Here is a 25,172-nt window from a genome sequence, read left to right as displayed (position 1 = left end):
ACAGCCTTGGAATAAATCCTCTGGTAGCTGGCTAGAGAACAGGGTGTGGCTAGCACAGGTTGTGCTACAGCTTTGAACTGCCTCTGGAAACTAGACAGGAGGGGAATAGCCCAGACATAGCAGAATTGTAGGAAATGCTGCTAGCAGAAAGGCAATTATCGGGTAAGAAATCTTCCATTTGGGGAAGAATATGGCACCAGCATCAGCACTATCTACCTTAATGCCCCCAGCACTGACACTTCTGATACCAGAACTGGGCATCTCAGGACAGTGTACTGTCACTGTAGTGGTGATTACTATATCACCTCTACATCTGTTTATCAGCTGGCAATTTCCCATAGGTGTTATAGTAGAAGTGGGTCTTGAAAGAGGATTTTAAGGACAAAGTAGTGGCTCAGCATACTACTTCAGGAAGGTTATTGCCTACCTAAGGAGTGGCATGGAAAAAATGAGAAGGTGCAGCATAGGCTGGCAGGCATCCTTAATGATGTGTAAGGGAAGACAGATAACATATCAGCCGATAAATTGGTAGGGCTTAAGTTGTGAAGATCCTTGGAAATGAGAAGGGACCTGTATACACCACAGTACAGAGGGACCAAATTCTGCAGCAGCAACACCTAAATTCCATAGCTACGTTCATGTATTCTGTTGCCTTGAAATCCCTTTATTCTCCATCTCCTTACCCCCCTCCTCCCCACACAAACCACATAGCTGTGGCTCAGAGTTGGAAAAATATTCATTGAGATAAAAATCTCTCATTATTTTTGAATGATAATTTTCAGAGAGGGATATTTAGTTGTACTCTCCAGGAGGCCTGGCGCCCATGATGTGGTCCAGCTCAGAATGGCCTTTCTCCTTGTGTCATGGCCAAGTGATGAGCTTGTAGCTGGCTTCAGTGGCTCATCTTCTCTCCTCCCCTGTGCTGTTCTCCAAGTACCTCTACTCCTAGCTCAGCTGTTCTGGCTTTGTCTGCTCTTTGGCTGGAACCTGGGCTCAACTCTGACTCCTCAGCTTGCTGGTGTCTGGCTTCAGGGAATGTGAACTGTTGTCCATTAATGTTCCTTTTTCTGGAAAGCTGAAGAGCAAGAGGCAGGTCCCAACTGAGCAAGAAGACAGGGAAAAGAATGTTGGGTAGCCTGCCAGTGGGACTCAGACTGGAGATCAACATGATCTCAACAGTGGTCCATGAAGATAATTGTAGCATTTTGAATAAACTTGGTGTGGGTAAGGTGGGTGTCAAGAAGACTCCAGAGAGGAGGAAGCATCAGAATCATACTTCTTTTTGGAGAGACCAACTTAAAGGGCTGGTAGAGCGATTGATTTCAGTTCATTTTACTACTGACAGATAATTCCTTTGTTTAATAAATAAATTTTTAAGTACAAAACAAACAATTACAAAAAAAGTCGTCTAATAAATAAATGCGCATCATCCACCATTTTCTAATGTAACAATGTAAAAATTAAGCATCTGAATAAATGTATGTAAAGCTATATAATTCTTTAAATGTCTAGGGATATAATGTATTCTCCTGGTTAACAAAAGTAAGTACCAAATTTAGTGTCAAGGCTATATTTAGTTGCAAACCAGCCTCTCTTTAGGAAAATAACTAAAAGAGTACAAATACAAAATAAGATTAAAATTGAAGATTTAAATCAATCTATTATGCCAGTGTGCCTGATCTTCACCTCTTGGTATGTCAGATTTTACAATGATGTTCATATAATAGGTCTCTTATTTACAGTATCTGGTGCAATGGATGTGAAAGTTATGCTTCATCATTTAAGAAATACAGCAGTAGTTTGAAAACTACTACCATAAATGCTTTCCAAGATTAGGAATGCTTTAATGTATTTTTCCTGGTATGCTGTGTAACAATAAAAAATTTTTTTAAGCATTGTAAGAATAAAAATCATATGAAATCAGATTTTAATATAAAAAGATTACTTAAAAATTCAAAATATTTTAGCAAGTTGTATCCTGGTGTTTTTAGGTGGTAGAAGTTGGACACTTCTGGGGTTACCGAATAGATGAAAAAAATATGATTGCTCTCGAAAGGCTTACTGCTGAGATTAACCACCTGGACCTGATGCCTCTACCAGTGCGTCCATATCCTGATTTAGTTTGTCTGGCACAGTTTACTGATTTTGAAAACAAAAGATACCATAGAGCCCAGATCTTGTATATTTCTGGAGATTCTGCTGAGGTATAGTAATATGTTATGTTATATTGAATGGTAAGAACTAATTGGATTAACAATCTTGTAGCTTCATATTTTTAATAAACTACTTTTGTGACAATTACAAACATCTTTATAAAGAAAGCAAATGTATAAAAGCAAACGTTAGCCAAAGTGCCCCATGAGAAAATGAATGATAGGTCAGAACACAACAGGGAAATTGTCATTTTGTGACATTGAAGGAGAATTTTCATAGGAGAGAACAGTGGGTCATGTAGTAATGTGTGCTGAAGTAGAAGGTAGCAAATGAAAAACTGAAAACAGGCTCCAACTACAAGATCTGTAGGTTTGGAAGAATACTTCAAATAATAAAATTGTAAGTCAACTTGATGAATCAGTGTCAGCACGTAACGACTGAGAAGGTAAATGTGTTCATCAGAGTGATCAAAAATCACAACTTGATGGAATCACGTGTTCTCAACTGTATATAAACTGATGGCCAGTGTGTAGCCCTTATCTGCACACTGGGGAGGGATAGCTCAGTGGTTTGAGCATTGGCCTGCTAAACCCAGGGTTATGAGTTCAATCCTTGAGAGGGCCATTTGGGGATTTAGTTGGGGATTGGTCCTGCTTTGAGCAGGGAGTTGGACTAGATGACCACCTGAGGTCTCTTCCAACCCTGATATTCTATGATTCTATGAATTGGCTTCTGAGGGCTTGTCTTCACTACCCGGGAGATTGACGCTGCTGCAGTTAATGCAGCGGGTGTTGATTTGGCAGGTCTAGTGAACATCCACTAAATCGATAGCAGAGTGCTCTCCGGTACTCCAGCTCCCTGAGAAGAGTAAGGTAAATTGACCAAAGAGTGTCTCCCATTGATGCAGCTCAGTGAAGACACCGTAGTAAGTCGACCTAAGCTACATCAACTCCAGCTACATGAATAATGTAGCTGGAGTAGCATAACTTAGATCGACTCTCCCCGGTAGTGAAAACAAGTCCTCAGAACAGTTACATGCTACCTCTTTGTGGTGCCCAGAGGTTCCCCTTCCAAGAGCCTTGATTGCACTGTAGCAGTGACCCCTGACCACTGGCTCCCTTGAAGCTAGGTGCCCAGCTACAGCTAACCACTCCTACTTATGGTAAAGCTTGTTTGAGGTTTGAATCAGGCCTTGCAGGTAGGTTGGGGTAGTCCAGATTTCTTGGTCAAGGCATAGTCAACATCCAGACGCCAGAGAAATAATTAAAAAAAACAAACCAGTAATGATGATAATTAAATAACATGTTGAGGTCCGTTAAAAAGCATTTGGCAATCTGGATTTGGCCCACGGTCTGCCTATTGACTACTCCTGATGTAGGTGTAGCCTCAGGCACAGGCTGGCTGGGCTTTGCTCTAAGGCCATCAGCTCTTATCATAGATGTGGTGCCCCTCAAAAGCTAGCAACTCTTTCTTGACTTTGCTGTTCCATTCTTGTCAAGGATCACCTGACAGTTTTAAAGTATGTATGAGTATGATTTTAATAGCTTCATGTGGGCACCACTTCTAATTGCATAATCAGTTGATGAAATCTGATCTAATTCTGTACGTACATGCCTTACAGAAGTCCAGTAGATCTCCAAATCTTTGGAATCTTTTTGCCATCCCTGTCAGCAAGTGGACAGCAAAGCGGCTGATCAGCTAGCTTGGACAGCTATCTGTCCGTTCCACTGAAATTTTTTTTTGCTTTGGATGGTGGGGGGGGAGTGTAATCCTTGGCTGTCATCCTCCTCTACATGCCAATCTGTGCAGTAACTATCTGCCAATCCAGAAACCACAAGTAGTTGACTTCATCCACTGCTGATGTGAGGTAAGATTATGCAAATTTCAATCTAAGCCACCAGCCCTAGTCCATAATTAGTATGGACCAAGAACTGTTGCCTTGGAGAAAAGTTTGACTAATGCTGTCTCTAGTTAGCAGTTGTTTTTTGATTGATGGATGCGTAACCTAGGAAAAGATGGAGCAATAGGCAAGACAAAATTGATCTGTTGTTTCTGACACATTTTGCCTCCAGGACCCATTATTCAAGACTTTAGTTGCTATAAGTATTTGTCTTTCAGTTGGTTATGTAGTGTGTTGTGCTACTGAACTGGCTGTCTCTGTGTAACTGATGTGCAACTATTAAAAGTAATTTTATATACTGCAATAGGTCCGTTGTGTGCTTGCTATCTTACATTTGCTAAACTTGCACTTTCTTTACTGCTTTGGAATCTCCACTGATTTTATATTTTCATTCCTTTCTTTGTTGTCAAGGTTTTCTTTGTCGATTATGGCAATAGATCAAGAGTGTTTTTAAATCTTTTAAAGGAAATTCCAAACTACCTTCGAGAGCTCCCTTTTCAGGTAATGCTAAATGATGTTTGCTTCTTTTTAATGAATGTATTAATATTATAGGCCAACAAGCTTGAGATTCTTTTAAACCTCAACAAAACTTTCCCAAATAATAAAGATCCATGACTGGCTACCATATTTTGCTAATCTGATGTATGTGAAACCCTTTGTCACTAGTCATACATAAAGTATATTTGGAAGCCTAAGTGTTTTCCACCAAGAGAAGACCTATTTAATAAGTAATCTTGTTTCATGTAACTGTAGAATAGTGGTGCCTAGCCTGTGGTTTGGGGTCCTGTGTAGTCCTCAAGGGTTATTGTGTGAACAGTGTTTATATTTGATTATTAACGGTAATCGGCTCCCCCACCATGAAGCAAAGGTCCTGCCAGCACTGCTCCATGCCTGCTGAGGCTTGCAGTTTGGGGGGACAATGCTGGCCCCGTCACCCCAGACTACACCCGGGTTAAAAAGTGTGGGGCCATGGCCCCCCAATTTTGGTGCCGTTGGTGTAGACGTATGCACAGTGACAGTTGGTATAATGGGATTTGTATCAGTAGTTTTATGGCAATCTTAGGCGTTCTCTATGTAAAATAATTAATTTAATATTGTTAATGGAGGAAGTATTGTGCATGTGATGGTTTATCATTTTGATTGTTACTGACCTGAATTGTTTTGGTAAGAAAATCAAAATGTGTCTGTCACTTCTGGAGCTCATCATGCTTTCTTTAATATGTTTTAGGCTTTAGAATTCAAGATGTGCAAGATACGCCCCTCTGCGAAATCTCTTGTATGTGGAGAACACTGGCGTTATGGTGCTAGCCAAAGATTTGCTTCATTAGTAAATGACTGTGCTCTTATAGTGAAGGTGTATTCAGTTGTGCACAGTGTTCTGCATGTGGATGTTTACCGTTACTCCGGAATAAAAGAAGTGAACATTCGAGACGTGCTCATTGAAGAGGGCTATGCTGAGCTAGCAGAAGAATCCTATGAATCAAAAGTATGCATTAAATAAAAAGCAGTGTTTTGCCATGCCTGTTAAGTTTCTTATGCTAATTTATTTCATCTCCTCTTATGGCCTGATACATTGGGCTGAAATCTTGACAGCTATGTAAGCTAAGCAGGGTTGACTCTGGTTAGTACTTTAATGAGAGTATATGTTATAAAATGTGCACGTGTATGCAAGACTGTGTTTAATATAATTGGTCTTTGAGATGGTTTACATATATTAAAGTAATCATAGTGTGGGGGGAAAAGGGGGCTAAACTAACTGTTTTTGAGACTCTTCCAGTGAAGGGTATAATGCTTCAGTTAGATGAATGTCTTGTATTAAGTACTAAGTGCTTTGTGATTCAGTGGAAGGTGTTAAGGCAAGTCATTGTTTTTTAATTCAAACTTGTGTTTGTCCACACAAATACATATACATAGTTTTGGCGTGAACTGTTTTGTTTAATTTTGAAAAGTTTGAACATTTCACAATTCGTTCTAACTCTTTTCTATTTTTTATTTAGCAAAGCAATGAACTCAAAGAATTGTATTCAAAACAAGTAGAAAATGAGGAGAATGCATCTGTAACTCCAAAAAAAACAAAACAGGAAGAAAAACGCCTTATTGAAATGTTGTTAAATCACTTTTCTGCCAATAAATTTGGTACACCAAAATGTAAGGTAACTCCAGAAATGGTTTCATTTCTATATGAAGCTATAAAAACATGATCTGGTGTTTGAGGTCTATGCCCAATATTGAAAGTGATTTTTTCAACAGGATTTGATTTTTCTGCCTTGAAACAATATTAACTTCAGATTCAGCAATGAATAAAGATAACATAAATTTGCAGGGTTCTTGGAGATAGATTTGTCCATTTGTCAATCTCATTTTAGAGAATCAGTTGATAGCCAGAACCTCCCTCCAAGCTGCTCTAGATACACCATATACAGCTTCTACATCCCTAGTCATGGTTATGTGGAGAGCATCCATTAGGAAAGAGCAAGGGTTATCCTCATAGTGCCATCCTGGCCAAGATAAGTGTGGTAATAGAACCAGCTTCACCTCTCCACGGCAACACCTCTTCAACTTCCTCTTAGGAAGGCTCTCCTGTCGCAGAACTTGGGGACCCTGACCCCTCCCAACCCCTCATCTTTGAATCTTTGAGCCTGGTTTCTAGATGGTTATTGAGCATGGAACTAACCTCTTTGGATGAGGTCCAATCAGTTCTCCTATCTAGCAGGAAACCTTGTACTCACAAAACTTGCCTTCAAAAGTGGAAGCTCTTCCACTCTTGATGTTCCCTTCACTCTCCCCAAGCCTCAGAGGTTCCACTATCCAAAATTGTGGACTATTGGTTGGATTTAGACAAAAGGTCAATCAATAAACTCAGAGTACATCTGGCTGCTATAACAGCCATCAAAGGCTTCTCATTCTTTGCCCACCCTAGTATAACTAGAGTCCTCAAGGGCTTATGTATCTTGTTTTCCTCCCACCATATGGAACCAGGCCCTCCAATGGGACCTCAGTTTGGTTCTCCGTGTTGTGAGCTTTGAAACAATGGTTACTTTTTCTCTCATCCGTCTCTCCCTCAAGACTCCGTTCCTCATAGCCTTCACTTCAGCTAGATGAATGGGAGAGCTTGGTGCTGTTGTGGCTGACCCCCATATACCACCAGTTTCACTGCATCCCTATCCTTGCTTCCTCCCAAAGGTCTCTTGGAAATACCACATAAATCAAGAGATTTGCCTGCCAGTGTTCTACCCAAAACTTCATGCCTCCAAGGAAACGACCAGTCTACATACACAAGACTTCAGAAGGGCCCTTGCCTTCTACCTTGACAGGACTAAGACCTTACAGGCCTCTGCTAGGCTATTTGTATCATTTGCAGAGAGGATGAAGGGTCAACCTATTTCCACTCAAAGGTGGTCTGAGTGGGTTTCTGGTTGCGTCTTAACCTGCTGTGAATCAGCTGGGATGCAGCACCCTCATGGTGTTGGCACATTCCACTAGAGCTCAGTCCACATCTAGAGCTCTATTGAAGGATGTTCCCATAACAGACATTTGTAGGATTGCAATATGATCTTCCATTCATACCTTTATCAAGCATTACATTTTCTTCCAAAGATGATACTAGTTTGATGACTCAGACCTCCAAGCCATCTTGGACTTACCTCCTCAGCACCCACCTCCTCATTGAGTTACTGCTTGGGAGTTTCCTACAGTGGAGCACCAACAGGGACACATACTTGAAGGAGAGGTTACTTACCTTACAGTAATTTGAGTTCTTCAAGAAGTCTTGTTCTAATGAGTGCTCTACCCTCCTTCCCCTGATCTGTGGAGGCTCTGCTTTATAATGAGAAGTAACTGAAGAGCGGCGGGTCTGCACCTCCTTACATGCCCTTGTTTGGAGGCACGAGGTGCTATTCTATGCAGACGCAGGCCGTGGACACCACTATACATTCTCCAGTCGAGAGAGCGTAGGCGCACGTGCATCCAGAAGCAAATGCTGTGGTTCTGTGCATTTATTTCTGATAACTTGAATGTAAATACATACGAAAAATAGTAGGAAACCAAGGGCAGTACCTAAGTAGACTTATATAGATCTGGTGATGCAAAGTTACTGCAGCACACTAAGTACTATTGGTGATACAGTAGCTGGCCCAGGCAAACTCAAAACTGTTAATTTAGTTGCATCTCATAGGAAAGCATAGCCATAACTAAACAGTGAGTATTGATCATTATGTAAAAGTGTCATGTACTGTACTTTGATTTTGAGTTAACCCTCACCTATATTATATATATTTTTTTCAAATCTGGTGTCTGAAGTTAGGCTCCTGATTTATATTTCAGTCTTCCAAACACCCACATATATGCTTAATTCACACAAATGAGTGGCCCCATAGAACTCAATGGGACTACTTTCATGCAAAAAGTTAAGCATGTGCGTAGTGTCTACAAGATTGGGAACTAGACACTTAAATACAAATAGCCTGTTTTTCAGAGGTGGTATGGAACTCCAGCTCCTATTGAAGTTATTGAGAAACTGTGATTGCTCAGCTCCTGCGAAAAGAGTAATTTTTATGTAGGTGCCTAGATATAAATTTAGGAACTTAACTTTAGGCACCCAGGTTTGAAAACGTTGGATGTTAGTATATGCCCAATAAAGTATTAAAATAATATATTATTTTTTATTTTCATCTAAAAACTGAAACTCACTTGAACTGTCTTGTTTCAAAGGCAACTCTTCATGGCCCCTTCAATCCTTATGAGCTGAAGTGTCACAGCATGTCCCAGATTTCCAAATTCAGGTATGATAAAGCTTTTGTCATGAATGGCAGGCAAACCATAGGTCATTGTGTTGGTAGATTTAAGAGTTACTGGAATACACACTTTCACATCTTTTAATTTTTTTTTATTAATTCACCTTTATGCTTGAATACTATTTAGCTCTAAGAGGAAAAAAAAGAAAAAAAAGAAACATACATAATGTTAAAAGTTCGGAGATGAATGGGAGAGTTTGATGCAGTTCTAATGTCCACAGAAATTGTATTTAATGTCTAGAATACAAGGCTGGGAGCCTGGATTCATTCAAAACTTGACTCACTAACTAGAGTGAGTTTGATTGACTTTGCACACTTACGGCTGATTCATAATTTTAAAAGGATTTTTAGATACACATTTCTACTGACTTTTCTTTCTTATTGCCAGTTAATATATTTTGTCATTTTTCCCTAGATGTATCTGGATAGAAAAGGAGAGTATAAACTCTGTAATTGTCAATAATGCGCCGGAGGATCCATTTCAGAAAATGTTGGTTGCTGCTTCTGTATCAGTAAATGCTACTGGTAACCTAAATACATACTTGTGTTCCTTATTTTTCTCACTTCCTTTTCTTTAACTACTTAGCATTGTCCATATGAATAGCTATAGAACTAAATTATATCTGACACTGAAATTCTATCTACCAACTTCTTAGAGGTTCGTTGTGCTGTCAAGGCTTTCTGTTAATTATCAATTTTTGTTCTTTTTTGTAATAGGATCTACAATATTGTTAAGAGAAACATCTCTGATGCCTCCGATTCCAGGGCTACCAGCACTCCTCAGTATGTTGTTTGCTCCTGTTATAGAACTCAGGTATATATGCATTTTTGAAGTATGATAGCAGAATGATGTGTTCTCTAGCATCCTTCTACACATCCCTTGTTTCTTCCATCCCTTACAGGCAGTTGCATATTATATTGCTAAGTTAACAATGTTGGATGTATATGTGAATTTGGGATTCCAGAGTCTGCCTTAGTGAAAACTTGTTTAAGTTCCTGAGATGTTGCTGTAAGTCTAAGAGGAGGAGGAATCGTACCAGAGTTTGATCTGCCAGGGGAATGGGAGTTTTGTGTATTTTAGGGGCTGTTGAGGGACTAACTTGCTATTAAATGTATTATTTTCATCTATGTCAGTGTGATGGGGTGTACAAATCGCACACTGGGCAACAAGTGGTTAAGTGATTATTTTGGGCACTTTCTGATAAGTTAATGGAGTTTAGGGCTCAGTAGCTATTAGCCAAAGTGGTCAGGGACGCAAACCCATGCTCTGGGTGTCCCTAAGCTTCCAACTGCCCAAAGCTGGTACTTGATGATGGGAATGATCATTTGAAATTGCCTTGTTCTGTTCATTCCTTCTGAAGGATGTGGTAGTGGTCACTGTCAGAAGATAGAATACTGGAATCAGGGGACCATTGGTCTGATCCAATATAGCTGTGCTTATATTCTTGTGTAGATGAGCTCCTAGGCTGACAAAGCGTTTGTGCTGTGATAACACTTTCAGAGACTATCATTGTCTTGCTGCTCTCCTGGTCAAACCCATCTTGGAAGGAGCTTGAGAAACTTGGAAGCCTTTAAAGATAGAAAATTCATGAATTAGAAATTGGAGGAAATAAAAAATCATTTGATTCTATATATTGATTTGAGCTGAAACGTATAATGGAAACCTAATAAGCACAGGTTGGACAGCAGGGGTTATAACCCTTAAGCCACAAATGGGGGTCAATGCAGGTCACTGTTTCAACACAAGGGATGCTGCCTTTCCTCAAACTAAGTTCTGGTCTGTATATGTTCAATACTCCTTAAGGATTGAGCAGCTGCCAGTCACAGCTTTGCCACTTTTAAACTAGTTATGCAGGGGAAAAGTGAACACTATTTTGTTGTGATGCTGCATCAGCATGTCAATACATCGTTCCAGCATCACGATGTAGTGTCATGACGAGGTGTTGCGTGAACCCTACAAGTTGTTCTGGGATCCTTACAAATCCCACAAGCTAGGCTGCATCAGTAACTTGGGTTTTCTTTGGCAATACAAATGTTCGTTCCTATGAGGGTATTGCGATACGGCAATCACCAGGTGTGATTGCCACTTGTGTAAACACACCTGAGCTGTCTTTAATCTAGTTAGCTCAGGGTTTGAAGCGATGAAGCCCAGAGTTCCAGCCGTTCTTGTACAGCCAGCATTCTGCAACAGCTTCACTGCTCTGATACCCAAGCTAGCTAGATTAAACTAACTTGTGTAAGTCGTCTTGAGCAGCAATCAAAACCATCAATTTGCAGTATAGATATAATCTGAGCGTCTATCTTCATATTAATGTGGGATTGGTGTTCCAGATGGGGTTGCTTTGTTTTCTTCAATTTCATCTTTCCAAAATTTCAGTTCAAGTTTTCATTTTGTTAGGGTTGATGAAAGTGGAAGGAGTTTTACTGGTGTTCTCTGTGGTTTGGGGTGGAATCAAAGTCTTGGAACCCCACTGCTTCCAGAACATGACATGGAGCTGGCATTTGATGTGCAGTTTGGCATGGATGACATAGTAGAGGTAAAACATGCATATGGATTATTTTCATTGTAGTAGTGCATATCTGGAATCTAGCAGATGCCAGAAATCGTTAGCTCTTGCAATTTTATTACTTGAAGTCTAGCAACCGTTGGCAGAATTTTAAAGTTGTCTAATTTTTTTAGTGAAATAGCCTGTTTATAACCTTGAACTGATCTTGTATGTCAGAAACTAAGTTTAAAAACCCTAAGGTGGTTTCATTAAACTTTACTGAACAAAGTCAAATACTGAATACAGTACATTATCATCTTTGTAGACAGTTGCATATAATTAAGCCAGTAACTAAGCAAATACAATTCTGTGTTGATCAAACTCCTGTGCAACATGGGTTTTTTGTTTTTCAGTGTTATATTCAAACCTTTTAATTATATTTTTGGTATAAAATAATGCTATTTAAAAATCCACTTAGTCATAAAATATTTGACATTCTTATAGAAAATTATATACATAGCTTTTCTCAGATGTCTTTGCTAATGTTGATCTAAAAATGAACTTTCAGTGTTAACTAAACCATTCTAGACAGACAGACATAGGCATGCACACACATCCCTAAGTATAATCTGAACTTGAACTGGAAATGTTGTTTGGGCTGCTCATTATCATGTATCATTGAAATGTTCACAGATAAACATCCTAAGAACGGCCATTAACAAACTGGTTTGTGATGGCCCAAATGGCCCGAGGTATTTTGGGCAAGAGAGAATTGCACAGCTGCAAGAGAATGCTCGTGAGAAACTTTTAGGGTAAGACTACTTTTATTAATGAGAATTTTGTTTATTTTCTTAGTTTATAGTGAATTCTGTTTTGCATTTGTTTTCACACTTCTGTCTGGTACTATCCATCCTGATTTACTTTGCTTGTTTATAAAGCAGTAAATCACTAGTTTGAGCTTTGCTTTCAAAATATTTCTTCTTTTCAGCATCATAGTATAGGCTTTAGACTTATTGTTTCCATTATCTATAATTTTACTGCTACTGTAACACTAGGTCAACAAGACAGCCTAACAGTTAGTAGAATCATAAAAGCTAAAGATATCAAAACCTGTTCCTCAAGATACTAGTTGTTATAGTTCCCTGTTCTAGGGACTGACAGACAGGAACTCGTATGGCTTCAGAACCTAGAGTTTCTTCCGCTCCCCCTGTGATGGAATCTCTTGGAGACTTTTCTTTCCAGATTACATCTGAGGAGTACACACTGCTGTCTCTCCCTCATCAAATCTGTGCCAAGAGGAGGTGTTAGCAGAGATAATTGCAAGAATTCTCCTTCCCTTATCCTACCTTAGTGGATCTGTCCCAAGAGAAAGCAGGGTAGTTACTGAGGCCACCTGCCTCTTTCTGGCAACTCTTCCTTGATTCTTAAGACCAAATGAAAGGAACTGATACCAATATAGTGCAGAGTACTTAGGGTATCTAGCATCAGTGCAGCTCGCAGTTTCCGTCTCCTAAAGTTTTCTACAGAGCCACTCCCAGTCTGAAGAGTTACTAGGGCAATTCTCTAAAGTATGTAGCTGCTAAGTGTCCTTGAAGCTTTGAACAAGCCTGTCTGTCTCTGTGAATGTAGGGTAGGCATCTCTGTGCTAGATCTAAACCTTTTAATCCCTATACACAGTGTGTGATGAAACAGATACAAATGCGATTGTTGGCAACACCCTTCCAGCGACCCTCTTGTGCAGTCATGCACTAGCTGTTACACAGGCTCTCCAATGGCACCTTCGTACCTAGGAAAGATGCTAGTCTGTTTGCCAGAAGGAAATGCCTTCCCGAAGCAACTGTGCATTGAGGTGGGGGCAACTTCATGATGCAGCTTCATGTCAAAATGGAGCAGAAGCTTTTAGTGGAGTCCCCCGTGCAAAATGCAATAGGGAAATAGTGGTTGCTGTCACATAGAACATAGAGAGAATTGATATGGGCAGTTTCTTTGACTCCCTTCTTTGGTGTACCTGCTCAATTCAAATATATGATTTGCCAGTGGTTACTATCTCAACTTCTTTGATGTATGTGAGTACTAACACATCCACCCCAACTTTAAATCCACTCCACACATCTTGAGTGAGGTAGATTAGTAAGTAACGGAGGTCAGGTTTTGCTCTGGGGGCCATGTTGTAGCAAGAATTCTTTAGGGCATCAATACTTGCCAGCTGGGCCAGTGCAAGGATATTTTGTGCCCTAGGCAAAACTTCCACCTTGTTACCTCCCTCCCCTACTCCTCCTCCTCCCCCCCCCCCACAACCTCTGAAAACTAGTAAACTTAGCATTATAAACAGCCTGTCAGAACGGGAAAGGGCTTTGTAATGTTTCTTTTTTACCTTTAAGGCAGTTCAGTTGTTTGCCATTGCCTCTGATGGTGTCCCATTCAAAGTTTTACTATTGTGCAAAGCTAAACAATTGAGCCTTGCATTGCATCACCAGCCAGGTTAGGCAGGGTGACAAATCCCTCTTGCCCCAGAGGGCCATTATCCCCTGGTGACCAATTTCTACTCCAAGTCTATAAAGCAGACTTTTAAGGTAAATGCATTATTCCTTCAATATTACCCATGCACACATCTCACAAAGATTCTCACTCTTGACAAGGTACCAGCTTTGTGTAGATCCCTTCCACGTTTCTCTTTGTGGGTAAGTGCCCTGTAAGACACGTGTGGGGTGCAGTGAGTTTGTCAGGCCTGCGGTGACAGCTGTTCGTGAAGATCAGGGGGCCCTTTGCCAAGGGGTGCTGGTGTCACCGTGAGCTTGGGGTGGCTGACAGTACGGGGCAGGGCACTGAGCCTGGTGGGGCAGGCAGTGCTGGGATGGGGCAGGGGTAGGTACCTGTCAGTCTTCAGCGCTCGGGCCGCGCCAGCAGCCTCTTCGCCTCAGAGTCTCCTCTGCTTGCCCGGGGGCCACTCCTCCTCTCAAGCTCCCCGGCCACTGCCGCCGCGGCTGCCTGGGAGGATGCGGGCATGGGGCGCTGCTGCGGAGGAGACACAAGGGGTTGGGCTCGGCTGGGGCCCAACACCTGCTGGCTGAGAGCAGCAGGAACCGGGCGCTGCTCGGGGGGAGCCAGGTAGCCCGAGCCCAGGGTGGCAGCAGCCTCCGCAGCAGCAGGGGCAGGCGGAGAGAGTAGCCTGCCATGGGGCAGGAGAGGCTGCGCTGCTGCTGTTTCCCACCAACAGCCATCCTTTGCTTAGTTATCCTGGCCTTAAGATTTATGGATCATAGTTAGGGCCCTGTCAAATTGACGGCCATGAAAAACACATCACGGACCATGAAATCTGGTCTTTTGTGTGCTTTTACCCTATACTATACAGATTTAGTGGGGGGAGATCAGCGTTTCTCAAATTGGGGGTCCTGCCCAAAAGGGAGTTGCAGGGGGTGTGGGTCTTAAGGTTATTTTAGTGGGGGATTGTGGTATTGCCACCCTTACTTCTGCACTGCCTTCAGAGCTTGGCAGCTGGAGAGCAGCGACTGTTGGCCGGGCACCTAGCTCTGAACATTGTGACCTGCCAGCAGCAGCGCAGAAGTAAGGGTGGCAATACCATACCTTGTCACACTTACTTCTGCACTGCTGCCTTCAGAGCTGGTTGGCTGGTCAGGATCCCTACAATTACAACACTGTGAACGTTCAGATTGAAATAGCTGAAATCATGAAATTATTGATTTTTACAACCCTATGTCCGTGAAATTGACCAAAATGGACCGTGAATTTGGTAGGGCCCTAATCACAGTATCCAGAAACAAAATTTCAGAAGTAAATTTACATCTTACTTCCCCCTCTTCTCCCCACCCCCAACTATCAGAAGCTGAGCATACTCTGATTTTGAAGGAAGAGACCATCTGCTAGCATAGTGTTGCATTGTTTATCTTATTTTTACCCTTCTATAAAATCTTTCTCCTCCTGTATTTCAGTTGTTTTCTGATCATGTTTTGTTTAACGCACTGAAAAAAATGCCTTGCAGAAAAGACACTACATGCATAAAACTATTCAGGCTAAGTCTTTCTTTCATGGTTTCCCCTTTACAGTTTTTTTTTTAAATTAACTGTATTTACATCATGTCTCCACTACTTAAGAGTAAAATGTGTATTTGAAAAACACATCTAGACAGAATTAATTAAAATGTATCACTGTTGTGCTTCACACAGCTTGAGGAAATAACTGGGGCATACAGACCATCTATAATAATTGAATTGTTACAGAAAACAAAATGATCTAAAAATAGCTAAACTAGAGCCAAATGAATAAGCATACATAAATGAGTGGAATAAATGACAGTTGCGAATTGTAGCACTTTGTCAAATAAACAACTTACGCCAAATATTTTTCTCTCGGAATACAGTTTTAAAACAAACAGTTTCACTAGGGCATGACTTTATCTGTGACTTCTCACACTAGAGAGAGAGTCTAATTTGCTCATTTATCTAATACTAACATGAAAATGTTAACATTTCATCCAGCACCATGATGTAATAAATTTCCAACTATTTCTTTAGATGTTTAGAGTTAACTATATACCATTGGGTTTCTTAAAGATGTTTTTATGATATTTCAGTTTAATCTGCAAATCAAAACCTCGACAAGTAATTGCTCCCAAGTGGTATGGGAAACCATACGATTGGAATCAGGTAAGGTTATAATTTTCTAAAAAAACTAAGCAAATGGGAATGGGTTATTACCATATTCCTTCATATCTGGAGACTTACAGTAGGTTCAGATCTGATGGTCACAAGTAAGATGGTTTTTGTCTGTATATTCCTTTGCCATTATCTGTTAACTTCATGAGCAGAGATGGTTTGGATAACAGTACAGATATTGTAGGTGTGGATTTCAGGTGCATGGACAGATCCATACACTCAGTCTGGCTCTTCTAATACTTCCTGTTTAATTTTGTGCCCCCAATATTCATTATTTCCAAACAAAACACTTCAGAAATTTGCAGTGAAGGATGGGTTTCTGGCAGGGAGTTGTAATTTATTGGCTGCTGCTCAGTAGGATAAAGATTTTATTACTATCTGAATTTTTTTTATTCCCGCTTAGAAATTAACCTTTTGGTACTGCCCATCAAAAAGCATAAAATTAACTAAAGGAAAGGAAAGTTGGTGACTGGTGTATTTATGTTATTTGTTTTGGAATTGTTAGCTCACTGCAGTATATGTTGGATTTTATTGCTGGCCATTGTTGTATAAACAGGATTTCCTGTTTATACTTTCAGGAAACCTGCTGGTTTTATGGTCAGATAGAGAGGTAGTAGTCTGAAGTTTTCAAAGGGTTTCTTGCAGCACAGAAGTAGGGTTTTTGTTTGGAGTAAGTCCTAGTCTGCCCTGCTAGTCTGTTAGAAATCTTTCCTAACTTCCTCAGTGGGTCTCCCCGTGCAACCAGATTCCCACCACATTTGGTTCATGGCCAGCTTAGTGGTCAGTGAACCATCAGGAACAAGGCGGGCCAGTGCATATTATGTGTCTTTGGAGGTGGAGGGAACTGGGTGCTTTTCTGAGATGGGTAAGTGAGGGGTTTAGGTCTCTTCTTGAAAGGGAATAGGGTGACCAGACGTCCCGATTTTATCGGGACTGTCCCGATATTTACTTGTTTGTCCCATGTCCTGACCGAACATCGGTCGGGATGCAAATTGTCCCAATATTTTGCCCTCCGGCACACAGGTGGAGGGGGCTCGCGTCCCCCCTGCCCCAATGCCATGCAGTGCCGCCCCGACTCCAGCCCTCCTTCCCCTATTGGATCCCTCCCCAAATCTCCACCCTGGCTCCGCCTCTTCCCCAAGCACACCGCATTCCTCCTTCTCCCCCCTCCCTCCCAGGCTTGTGCTAATCAGCTGTATGGCGGTGCAAGCGCTGGAGGGAGGGGGGAGAAGCAGGATGCGGCAGCCAGCTCAGGGGAGGTGGAGGCAGAGTGAAGGCGAGCTGGGGCGGGGCGTGGAGCTGCCCGTGGGTGCTCAGCCCCCACCAATTTCTCCTATGCTCCGGCAGCTCTTGGTTTTTTGTTTTTTTCCTCCACCGCTGGCTCTTGGGTGCTTTTGTTGCTCTACCCCCTTTCCTCTCCCCCCGCATCCCGATATTTCACATCTCTCATCTGCTCACCCTAAAAGGGAAGGAAAGTCTGAGAAGATGGGATAAGCACAGAGGGCAAATATGCTCATCCTCTTCACAGTTCACTGTGGGGAGTGTGTTTATTTTCTATTAATTTTGCGGTAAGGTTGTCCTATACTGATGTTATATTATAGGAATGCAAATGGACAGAAAATATCTGTCCTCTGCAACTCTAGTACAGAGTAGGCATATTCCTACCTTTTATACCTTGCATAAGCTGAAGTAGTGCTTGCTGCTCATTTTTCAAATTTTAGTAGCTATCCTCAGGGTCAAAATATGCTATTATGCCATCTCTCTCTCAGGGAAAACGCCACTTAATATTTTTTTAGATGCTCTTAAATCCCAGAGTGCTATGTTACCTTTAACAGACACACATTCTCCTTTCCCTTCTAAACTGCCTAAGGAACTGAAAAAACCTATTGCTGATCCTTATTTCATGTTGTGTATGGGAGATGAGCAGTGCTAAAGCAGTGCTCTATACTGATTCCTCTCACAATATGCACGTATATATGAGTGTGTTCATTTTAACCTGATAATTCAAAGAACAGCAACTCATGGATTTTGTTTTTTACTACAGTACAAAGAATAGCAGGACATAATTATAAGGGGCAGTTTTGTTTATCTACATCATTTTTAATTTTTCGTAAAAGCAAATTGGTGTGTAAGCCATATAGCAACATGTCAAGGTGTATTTGAAGTCTGAGAGACCAGGACATCTTACTTTACATGATTACAGAATGCTTACATTCTTGGTTATCCACATGATAAATAAAGCCTGAAATGGAGAATTCTGACACAGGCATGCCATGATGTGAGTTTGGGTTTTTATGGTAATATTTATCTAATTTTTAAGCAAGCCATAAAGAACATGAGCAGAATTTGTATGATTTGGAACAATCAAAAAGTTATTTGAAAACAAGATAGTGGAGAAAAAAATCTTGTGTTTACAAAGTAAGAACATATGAACTTACATCTTTCTAACATTGTAATTTTGCTTTTTTTTCATTAGGTGGATTCAAAGCTGATCATCGACCAATCTGAAAGGCAGAATGAAAGAGGAGAGAACACTTTTCTTTACCAGCTACATAAGCTGGTTGTGTTAAATACTTAAATATTTCTAGAAATCCTTTAAAAGAAAGAAATGTTAAAGCCAGTTTTTAGTTTAATTTTACTGGTGTTTTCTGTTTGATCCTTAAAATTTGTGGAGCACATCCCTCTGATCCTAAAGAGGAAGGTAGTTGCAGTTTGGAATGTCCTAGTGGATGTATTAATAAGATAAAAAATGTATTATGACCTTTTCTCCCAGAGATTAAGACTCAAGGTCCACATATACTGAAAATACCGTTCATAGAACAGATTTGTTTAGAGCAAAAGGCTCTTTTTCTTTTAATAATGTTTATGAGACGACTTTTCAAAAAGCACCCGATAAACAGAACAGGAGAAAATAGATACAGTCTTAGTTGTTTAGCTCTTTCACTAAAGTATACAACAGTGAAAGATGAATAAGATTTTCTTTGTCTTTGAGATAAAATATATTGAGTTGCATGTTGAATTTTATATATGTTTTATTTTTATGTTACTAGTGTTTGAATAATAAATCTTACAGCAAGTTTACTAATTTTTTTTGTATAATTAAAAAGTTAATGAACACTGATATTTTAGTTTATGTACTGGTGACTTCAAGGTATATTTGTGTACAGATTTAGCTATAGTATATAATTAAACATCTCATGCTCGATATAATCACTAGCACGGTACATTTCTGACACAAAACATAAGTCAGATGTACATATTTTTTCATAGGTGGAGGGGAAAAAATCTTTTTGAACCTCTGATTCATTGTTCCTCCATTCTTATTTCCTGTCCCCTAAAACACAAGGTCTTTACCCCCCAAAATATGAGGCTGCTAGCTTCAGAATAAAACACACAATTGGAAATAAGATATGGTGTCTTTCCCCTTCCTCTTTACAAACCTGGTTAATAAAAATTGAATTTACTAACTATTGGTGTGCCACTAGATTCATAATATACAACAGATATTTTTTAAGTAGTTTAATTGTATTAAACCAGTAGGTGGCAGTGCCAATCACCATAAATAGGCTAGCAGCTCAGAGAAACAAAGCTAAAGTGAAGAAATCTTAAAAGAACAGTAATTTTAGTGATACTGTGAGTCAAGAGAAACATCCATATAATAGACAATTGCAATGACCCAGTGTAACCATCACTTTCCTTTGCTCCCCTTTCAAGGGCATTTTAAACAAAAAGTTTACAAAATTCTGAAACCAGCTGTGTTTAATAACACTAACTTGCATTTCTTGATGGGTGGCTCAGAGCACAGAACTTCTACATTGAATTAAAATGCATAGTGTGCTGATTAAAAGTATATTACATCTAGTAATCACAATTAGAGATTATTGAAAAGTCAGCAGGGGAATGAGAATGGTATAGGTAGATGTAGCCTCACTTTGTGATATTACTGGTGAGAGCTTCTGCAGGACAGAAATTTTGGATATAAATACTAAGCCCTGGTCTACACTGCGGGGGGGATCGTTCTAAGTTACGCAACTTCGGCTACGTGAGTAACGTAGCTGAAGTCGACGTACTTAGATCTACATACTGCGGTGTCTTCACTACAGTGAGTCGACTGCTGCCGCTCCCCCATCGACTCTGCCTTCGCCTCTTGCCAAGCTGGAGTACAGGAGTCAATGGAAGAGTGCTTGGGGATCGATTTATTGGGTCTAGACTAGATGCGATAAATCGATCCCGGCTGGATCGATCACTGCCCGCTGATCCGGCCGGTAGTGAAGACATACCCTTAGATACTTTTGATTCTTTATTAACAGTGAAGTTGAGATTTTGAAACAGGCTAAAGGATGTTCAGTAGGATTTGGGTGCCTTATTCACTTAGGCTCTCGAAATATCCGCACCTGAGTCTACTAAAGTGGTTATCTTCAACCATATGTAATGTTTTGGAATGGCACTGGAGAGTTGTTTAGTAGTCTTTTACATTATTAGCAGTGCCAATATTACTCAGATATTTCTGTCTTCAGGCCCAATTCAGTGCTCTGGTGGAAGGTTTTCTTCCCACTAAATTCAGTAGCACATGTGCAAGCTCTTTTGCTTATTATGGTCAAGAGGAATTGAATCTGGACTTGCACTCTTATCTCATGACCAATGCACTTGAAGGTCAAAAAGTTTTAAAACAAGGGATGTTTTGCCAATCTCATACAAAGGAACTTGGACCCAGAGTGAGCTGCTGCCTGCAAGATATCTTCAGAGAAGCAGAATTACAAGGGAATTTTCCTTTCTTTGAGTGCTGGTCCCTTTAGGTATTCATTGTGTATGTGCAGGTGTTCTGTGTGTCTGGGACCGGAAATTCTTCAATAGCACTGTTCATTGGTCCATCCCTGCACCTTCTCGTGCTCCCAACCAAGAACATAAAGGTGCAATGGACTGACCACCTCTTCAGTTTCCTTTCGATCATTTGCAGCCTGGGATGGAACCTCCTGTGTCCATTTCCACTCTTCAGTATTCTGCTACATCAAATCTGTAAATATTGTAAAAAGTACTTTGTTAGTTTAGCTTTTAGTGCTCGTTAGTTAGTTGGTGGGAGTGTTTGGGGGTGGAGAGAATCAGGCAGTTGTTATGCCAAAAGTCCAAGGTTTTAAGCCTTGCTTGGTCTGCCCCCTGTCTTCCTGGTGAGCAGCCCACATGAGACCTGCCTATATTGCCTCAGGGGAGTATACATTGCCGTGAAGTGCGGCATCTGCTGTGCTTTCCCTGCACATACCAGGCAATCTCATGAATTCAGGCTCCAGAGGTACTTCATGGAGCTCTCCATGAACCCTGTTCACATCCTGAGTCCTGCTTCCCTTCCACCCATCCAGAGCCACTGGACAGCACCCCACTGGCATCCAGTACTGGCAGTTCGGAGTCTTCCACCAAACACAGGGACTCCTAAATTGGAAACACAAGGAAGACCAGGACAAACACCCACACAAGAAGAGTGACAAATCTCCATCAAAAAGAAACCCGCTTTGCACCTTCCTCCAGCACCGCCAAGACTCCACGTCTTAGAATGGGTGCACCTGGAGCTTGCAAGGAAAAGGGTGTCAATGGTACCAGGAGTTCCGAGTTTTGTGAAACCACACACTGAAAGGTCAGTAACAATGCCTGTAGGCACCTAAGGACAGAAGGGGTCTGTCCATGCACAGATCCTTCACCTCCAAGATGGCATTAATGGCCCAGGCCAAGCCTGAGACACCTGGCAGTTCACCTCTGGTGGGACCCTGATACAGTCTCCTGGAGGACCTAGGTATCTATGCAGACCTGGAGTCCCCAATTTTCTTGTAGCCTGTCCTGCTGTGGGAAGTGTCCCCATGGCAGTACCAGAGCCCAGCCAGGAACTGGAGGCTCAGCTTCAATCTCTCTGTGCTGTCCACCTACTCCCACTCCCAATTCTCCAGGATCAGATCCCACAGCACCTCCGGCCCTGCGATTGGAGCATGAGGAATCCTTTTTCACTAGATGAGAACTAGCTAGTACCGACAGTCCCCCCTGCTACCTGGTGAAGAATTGTCAGTCCAGAGGGGGCTTCCAGATCCATTATCTTGCTATCACGTCCTTGCCAACAGCAGTTCTGGTCCAGGGACCAATGGTATCCACCATTGGGTCCACATATGTACTCCTACAATCCATCTCATCAACCCTACTGGGATCCTTGGGACCCATATTTCTGGGCACCTGAGTATGAGGACCTTCATTCTGCACCCAACAGCAGTCACCACCTGATGGTGAACCACAGTCTCTGCAATTGATGAAGGAGGAATATCCTGTATTGCTGCTACTGCTGGATCTCCCTTCATCTTCTCTCTAGATGAGGCAGTATCACCAGTCTCTCCCTCATTTCCAGAAGATTTTAAGCAGTATCAGTACCTTCTCAGGAGAATTGTGGAGACTCTTCAGATTCCACTAGATGAGGTTTAGAATCAGATCCACAAGTTCCTGGGCATTATCCAGGCTATGACTCTCTCTGAAGTGGCACTCCTGATTAATGAGGCCATTGTGGAGCCTGCCAAAGTGGTTTGGCACATACCTGATACCTGTGCCTCAACCCAAAAGAGGGCTAAAAATGTTTTTGGTTCTCCCCAAGCAAATGGAATTTTTATTTTCCCACTTGAAACCCAATTCCCTGGTTATGTAGGTACCCACAGAAAGAAGCTGGCTGCACCACCCAAGTTGACTCCACCAAACAAAAATGCTCAAGCAACTAGAGTTCTGCAGAAGACTTTGGCTAGTTTAACATTCCAAATAGTAAATTACCAAGCTTTGGTGTTGAAATCTGACTTCTTGAATTACAACAAGCCATAGGTGCCGACTTCATGGGTGCTCTGGGCTGGAGCACCCATGGGGAAAAATTAGTGGGTGTTCTTCATCCACCAGCAGCCAAGCTCCCCTGCCCCACCTGCTCCTCCCCTCCTGAGCATGCCACATCCCTGCTCCTCTGCCTGCCTCCCAGTATTTCCCACCTGGCCACCACCAAACAGCTGTTTGGCAGCGTTATCACACTCTGGGAGTGGGGGAGGAGTGGGAACGTGGTGTGCTCAGGGGAGGAGGCAGGGCCAGGGTGGGAATTTGGGGAAGGAGTTGAAATATTGGCAGGGGGTGGAATTGGGGCAGGGACTTTGGGGAAGAGATTGGAATGGGAGCAGGGAAGAGGTGGGGCAGGGGTGGGGCCTCATGGAAGAAGTGGAGTGGGACCAGCATGGTAGACAGCCTGCACCACCATCCTCCACTCGGCAATCTCCACCACGTCTCAGAAAGTCTTCTGGACGTGATGCCCAGCGGTCAATAGCCAGTCTCCACATTGCCTGCTACCACCCATATTGGTGGCTGCCTGGCCTGTTTTCTGACAATGTGCTGAGCTATCACGATGGACAAAATGGGTCCTGGACATTATATCAAACAAATACATACTAGAATTGCTTCTGCCTTCCTCATCCCCCTTCAGGGATCTGTCTCATGAGAGGATTCTCAAACAAGAGGCAGATTCTCCAGCTGGGGGCAGCGGAGTCTGTGCCATCCCTTACTTAGGGAAGGGTTTTTACTCACGGTATTTCCTCACCCCTACAAAGAAGTGGGGCTGGAGACCCATTCTGGACTTCGGAAAGCTGAATGTCTTCATATGGCACTCAAAGTTCAGAATGACTGCTCTGGCCACTGTAATACCTTTCCTCCACTCAGGTGACTGGTTTGTGGTCCTCAGTTTGAAAGATGCATATTTTCATTTGGACATTCACCCCCTTTCACAGAATTTTCTGCACTTCATAGTCGGCCCAGAGCACTTTCAACACAGTCCTCTCCCCTCCCTCCCCCCCCCCCCGGCTCCTCTATGACCCCAAGAATATTTACGAAAGTACTTGTGGTGGTGGCTGCATACCTTTGCGGACAAGGAAGACTGATATCTCCTCTCTTTACCTGGATGATTGGCTGCTCATGGGTCAGTCATGCCAGGAGGTACGAGCAACAGCCACCACTGCACTTCAACTCTTTTGTTCCCAAGGACTCCAAGTCAATTTAGACAAGCCCACTCTGACACCACACAAATCATAGAATTCATTGGGACGGACCTGAACTCAGTAACAGCAAGGGCCTATGTACTTCAGGTCAGATTCCTTGCCCTGAGGGCTCTTACTAGCCAGCTTTGGTTCAGATTTCAGCCCAATCCTGCCTGGTCTTGTTGGGCCACATGGCAGTGTGTACTTATATCATACCATTTGCACTACTGTACCTATAATGCCTTCAGATCTGGTTATGGACAATCTATGCCCTGAACAGTGACTTCTTGGACAAAAATTATTTTCTTCCACGGGATGCACAGACATTGCTCACCTGGTGGGAGAACAAAGACACAGTATGTGTGTGGGTCCCCTTTGTTCGTGCTCCACCTACAAAGACACTCATCACTGGAATGGTGACCACACAGCCTGAGGCTTCTGGTCCCTGCAGGAATCCAGACTACATATCAACCTACCTGAACTTCAAATAGTTCACAAGGCATGCAAGTTGTTTCTACCCATTGTTCAGTCCATCGATGTCTAGGTCAGGTCAAACCATACCACCACCATCTATTATGGAAACAAGCACGGCGGAACAAGATCCAACCCACACTACAGAGGAGTGGTTTATCTCTAGAACTGATACATCAAGGACAGAATCATCCTCTCAGCAGTTCACAACCCAGAGGTAATGAATTCCCTGTCAGACAGTATCAGCAGGCATTTCTGCATGGACCACTGGTGGGAAGTACACTTGTGGATAGCACTGTGATGTGATCTGATTAAAATATGACCATATAGATTAACCACTGTCATATATATGCAACAAATTTTGTACAGAATGTGGCATGTAAGATCATAGAACTGGAAGGGATCTCGAGAGGTCATCTAGTCTAGTCCCTTGCACTTGTTGCAGAACTAATTATCTAGACCATTCTTCACAGGTGTTTATCTAACCTGCTCTTAAAAATCTCCAATGATAGAGATTCCACAACCTCCTAGGCAATTTATTCCAGTGCTTAACCACCCCGACAGTTAGAAAGTTTTTTTCTAATGTCCAACCTAAACCTCCCTTGCTGCAATTTAAGCCCATGGCTTCTTGTCCTATCCTCAGAGGTTAAGAAAAACAATTTTTCTTCCTC

General features: G+C 41.9%; 1 protein-coding gene across 5 annotated transcripts in view; it reads left to right on the top strand.

Moving 5' to 3' along the window:
- TDRD9 (tudor domain containing 9) overlaps positions 1-19,127 on the top strand; it is a 141,935-nt gene extending 122,808 nt beyond the window's left edge. For all 5 annotated transcript variants that reach the window (XM_039536381.1, XM_039536382.1, XM_039536383.1 and 2 more), the window contains 11 exons: positions 1,992-2,204; positions 4,466-4,555; positions 5,283-5,540; positions 6,052-6,207; positions 8,765-8,835; positions 9,263-9,372; positions 9,565-9,661; positions 11,246-11,384; positions 12,027-12,145; positions 15,925-15,997; positions 18,483-19,127. In XM_039536381.1, the coding sequence (XP_039392315.1) occupies positions 1,992-2,204; positions 4,466-4,555; positions 5,283-5,540; positions 6,052-6,207; positions 8,765-8,835; positions 9,263-9,372; positions 9,565-9,661; positions 11,246-11,384; positions 12,027-12,145; positions 15,925-15,997; positions 18,483-18,584 (1,428 nt within the window). In that variant the 3' untranslated portion in view covers positions 18,585-19,127. The remainder of the gene's footprint in view (positions 1-1,991; positions 2,205-4,465; positions 4,556-5,282; positions 5,541-6,051; positions 6,208-8,764; positions 8,836-9,262; positions 9,373-9,564; positions 9,662-11,245; positions 11,385-12,026; positions 12,146-15,924; positions 15,998-18,482) is intronic.
- The last annotated feature ends 6,045 nt before the right edge of the window (positions 19,128-25,172 follow it).

The sequence above is a fragment of the Mauremys reevesii genome, linkage group 4 (genome assembly GCF_016161935.1).
Source record: "Mauremys reevesii isolate NIE-2019 linkage group 4, ASM1616193v1, whole genome shotgun sequence".
NCBI classification, from domain to species: Eukaryota; Metazoa; Chordata; order Testudines; family Geoemydidae; genus Mauremys; species Mauremys reevesii.
The sequence above is the reverse complement of the archived record's forward strand: the minus strand, read 5'-3'. Positions and strand labels throughout refer to the sequence as shown.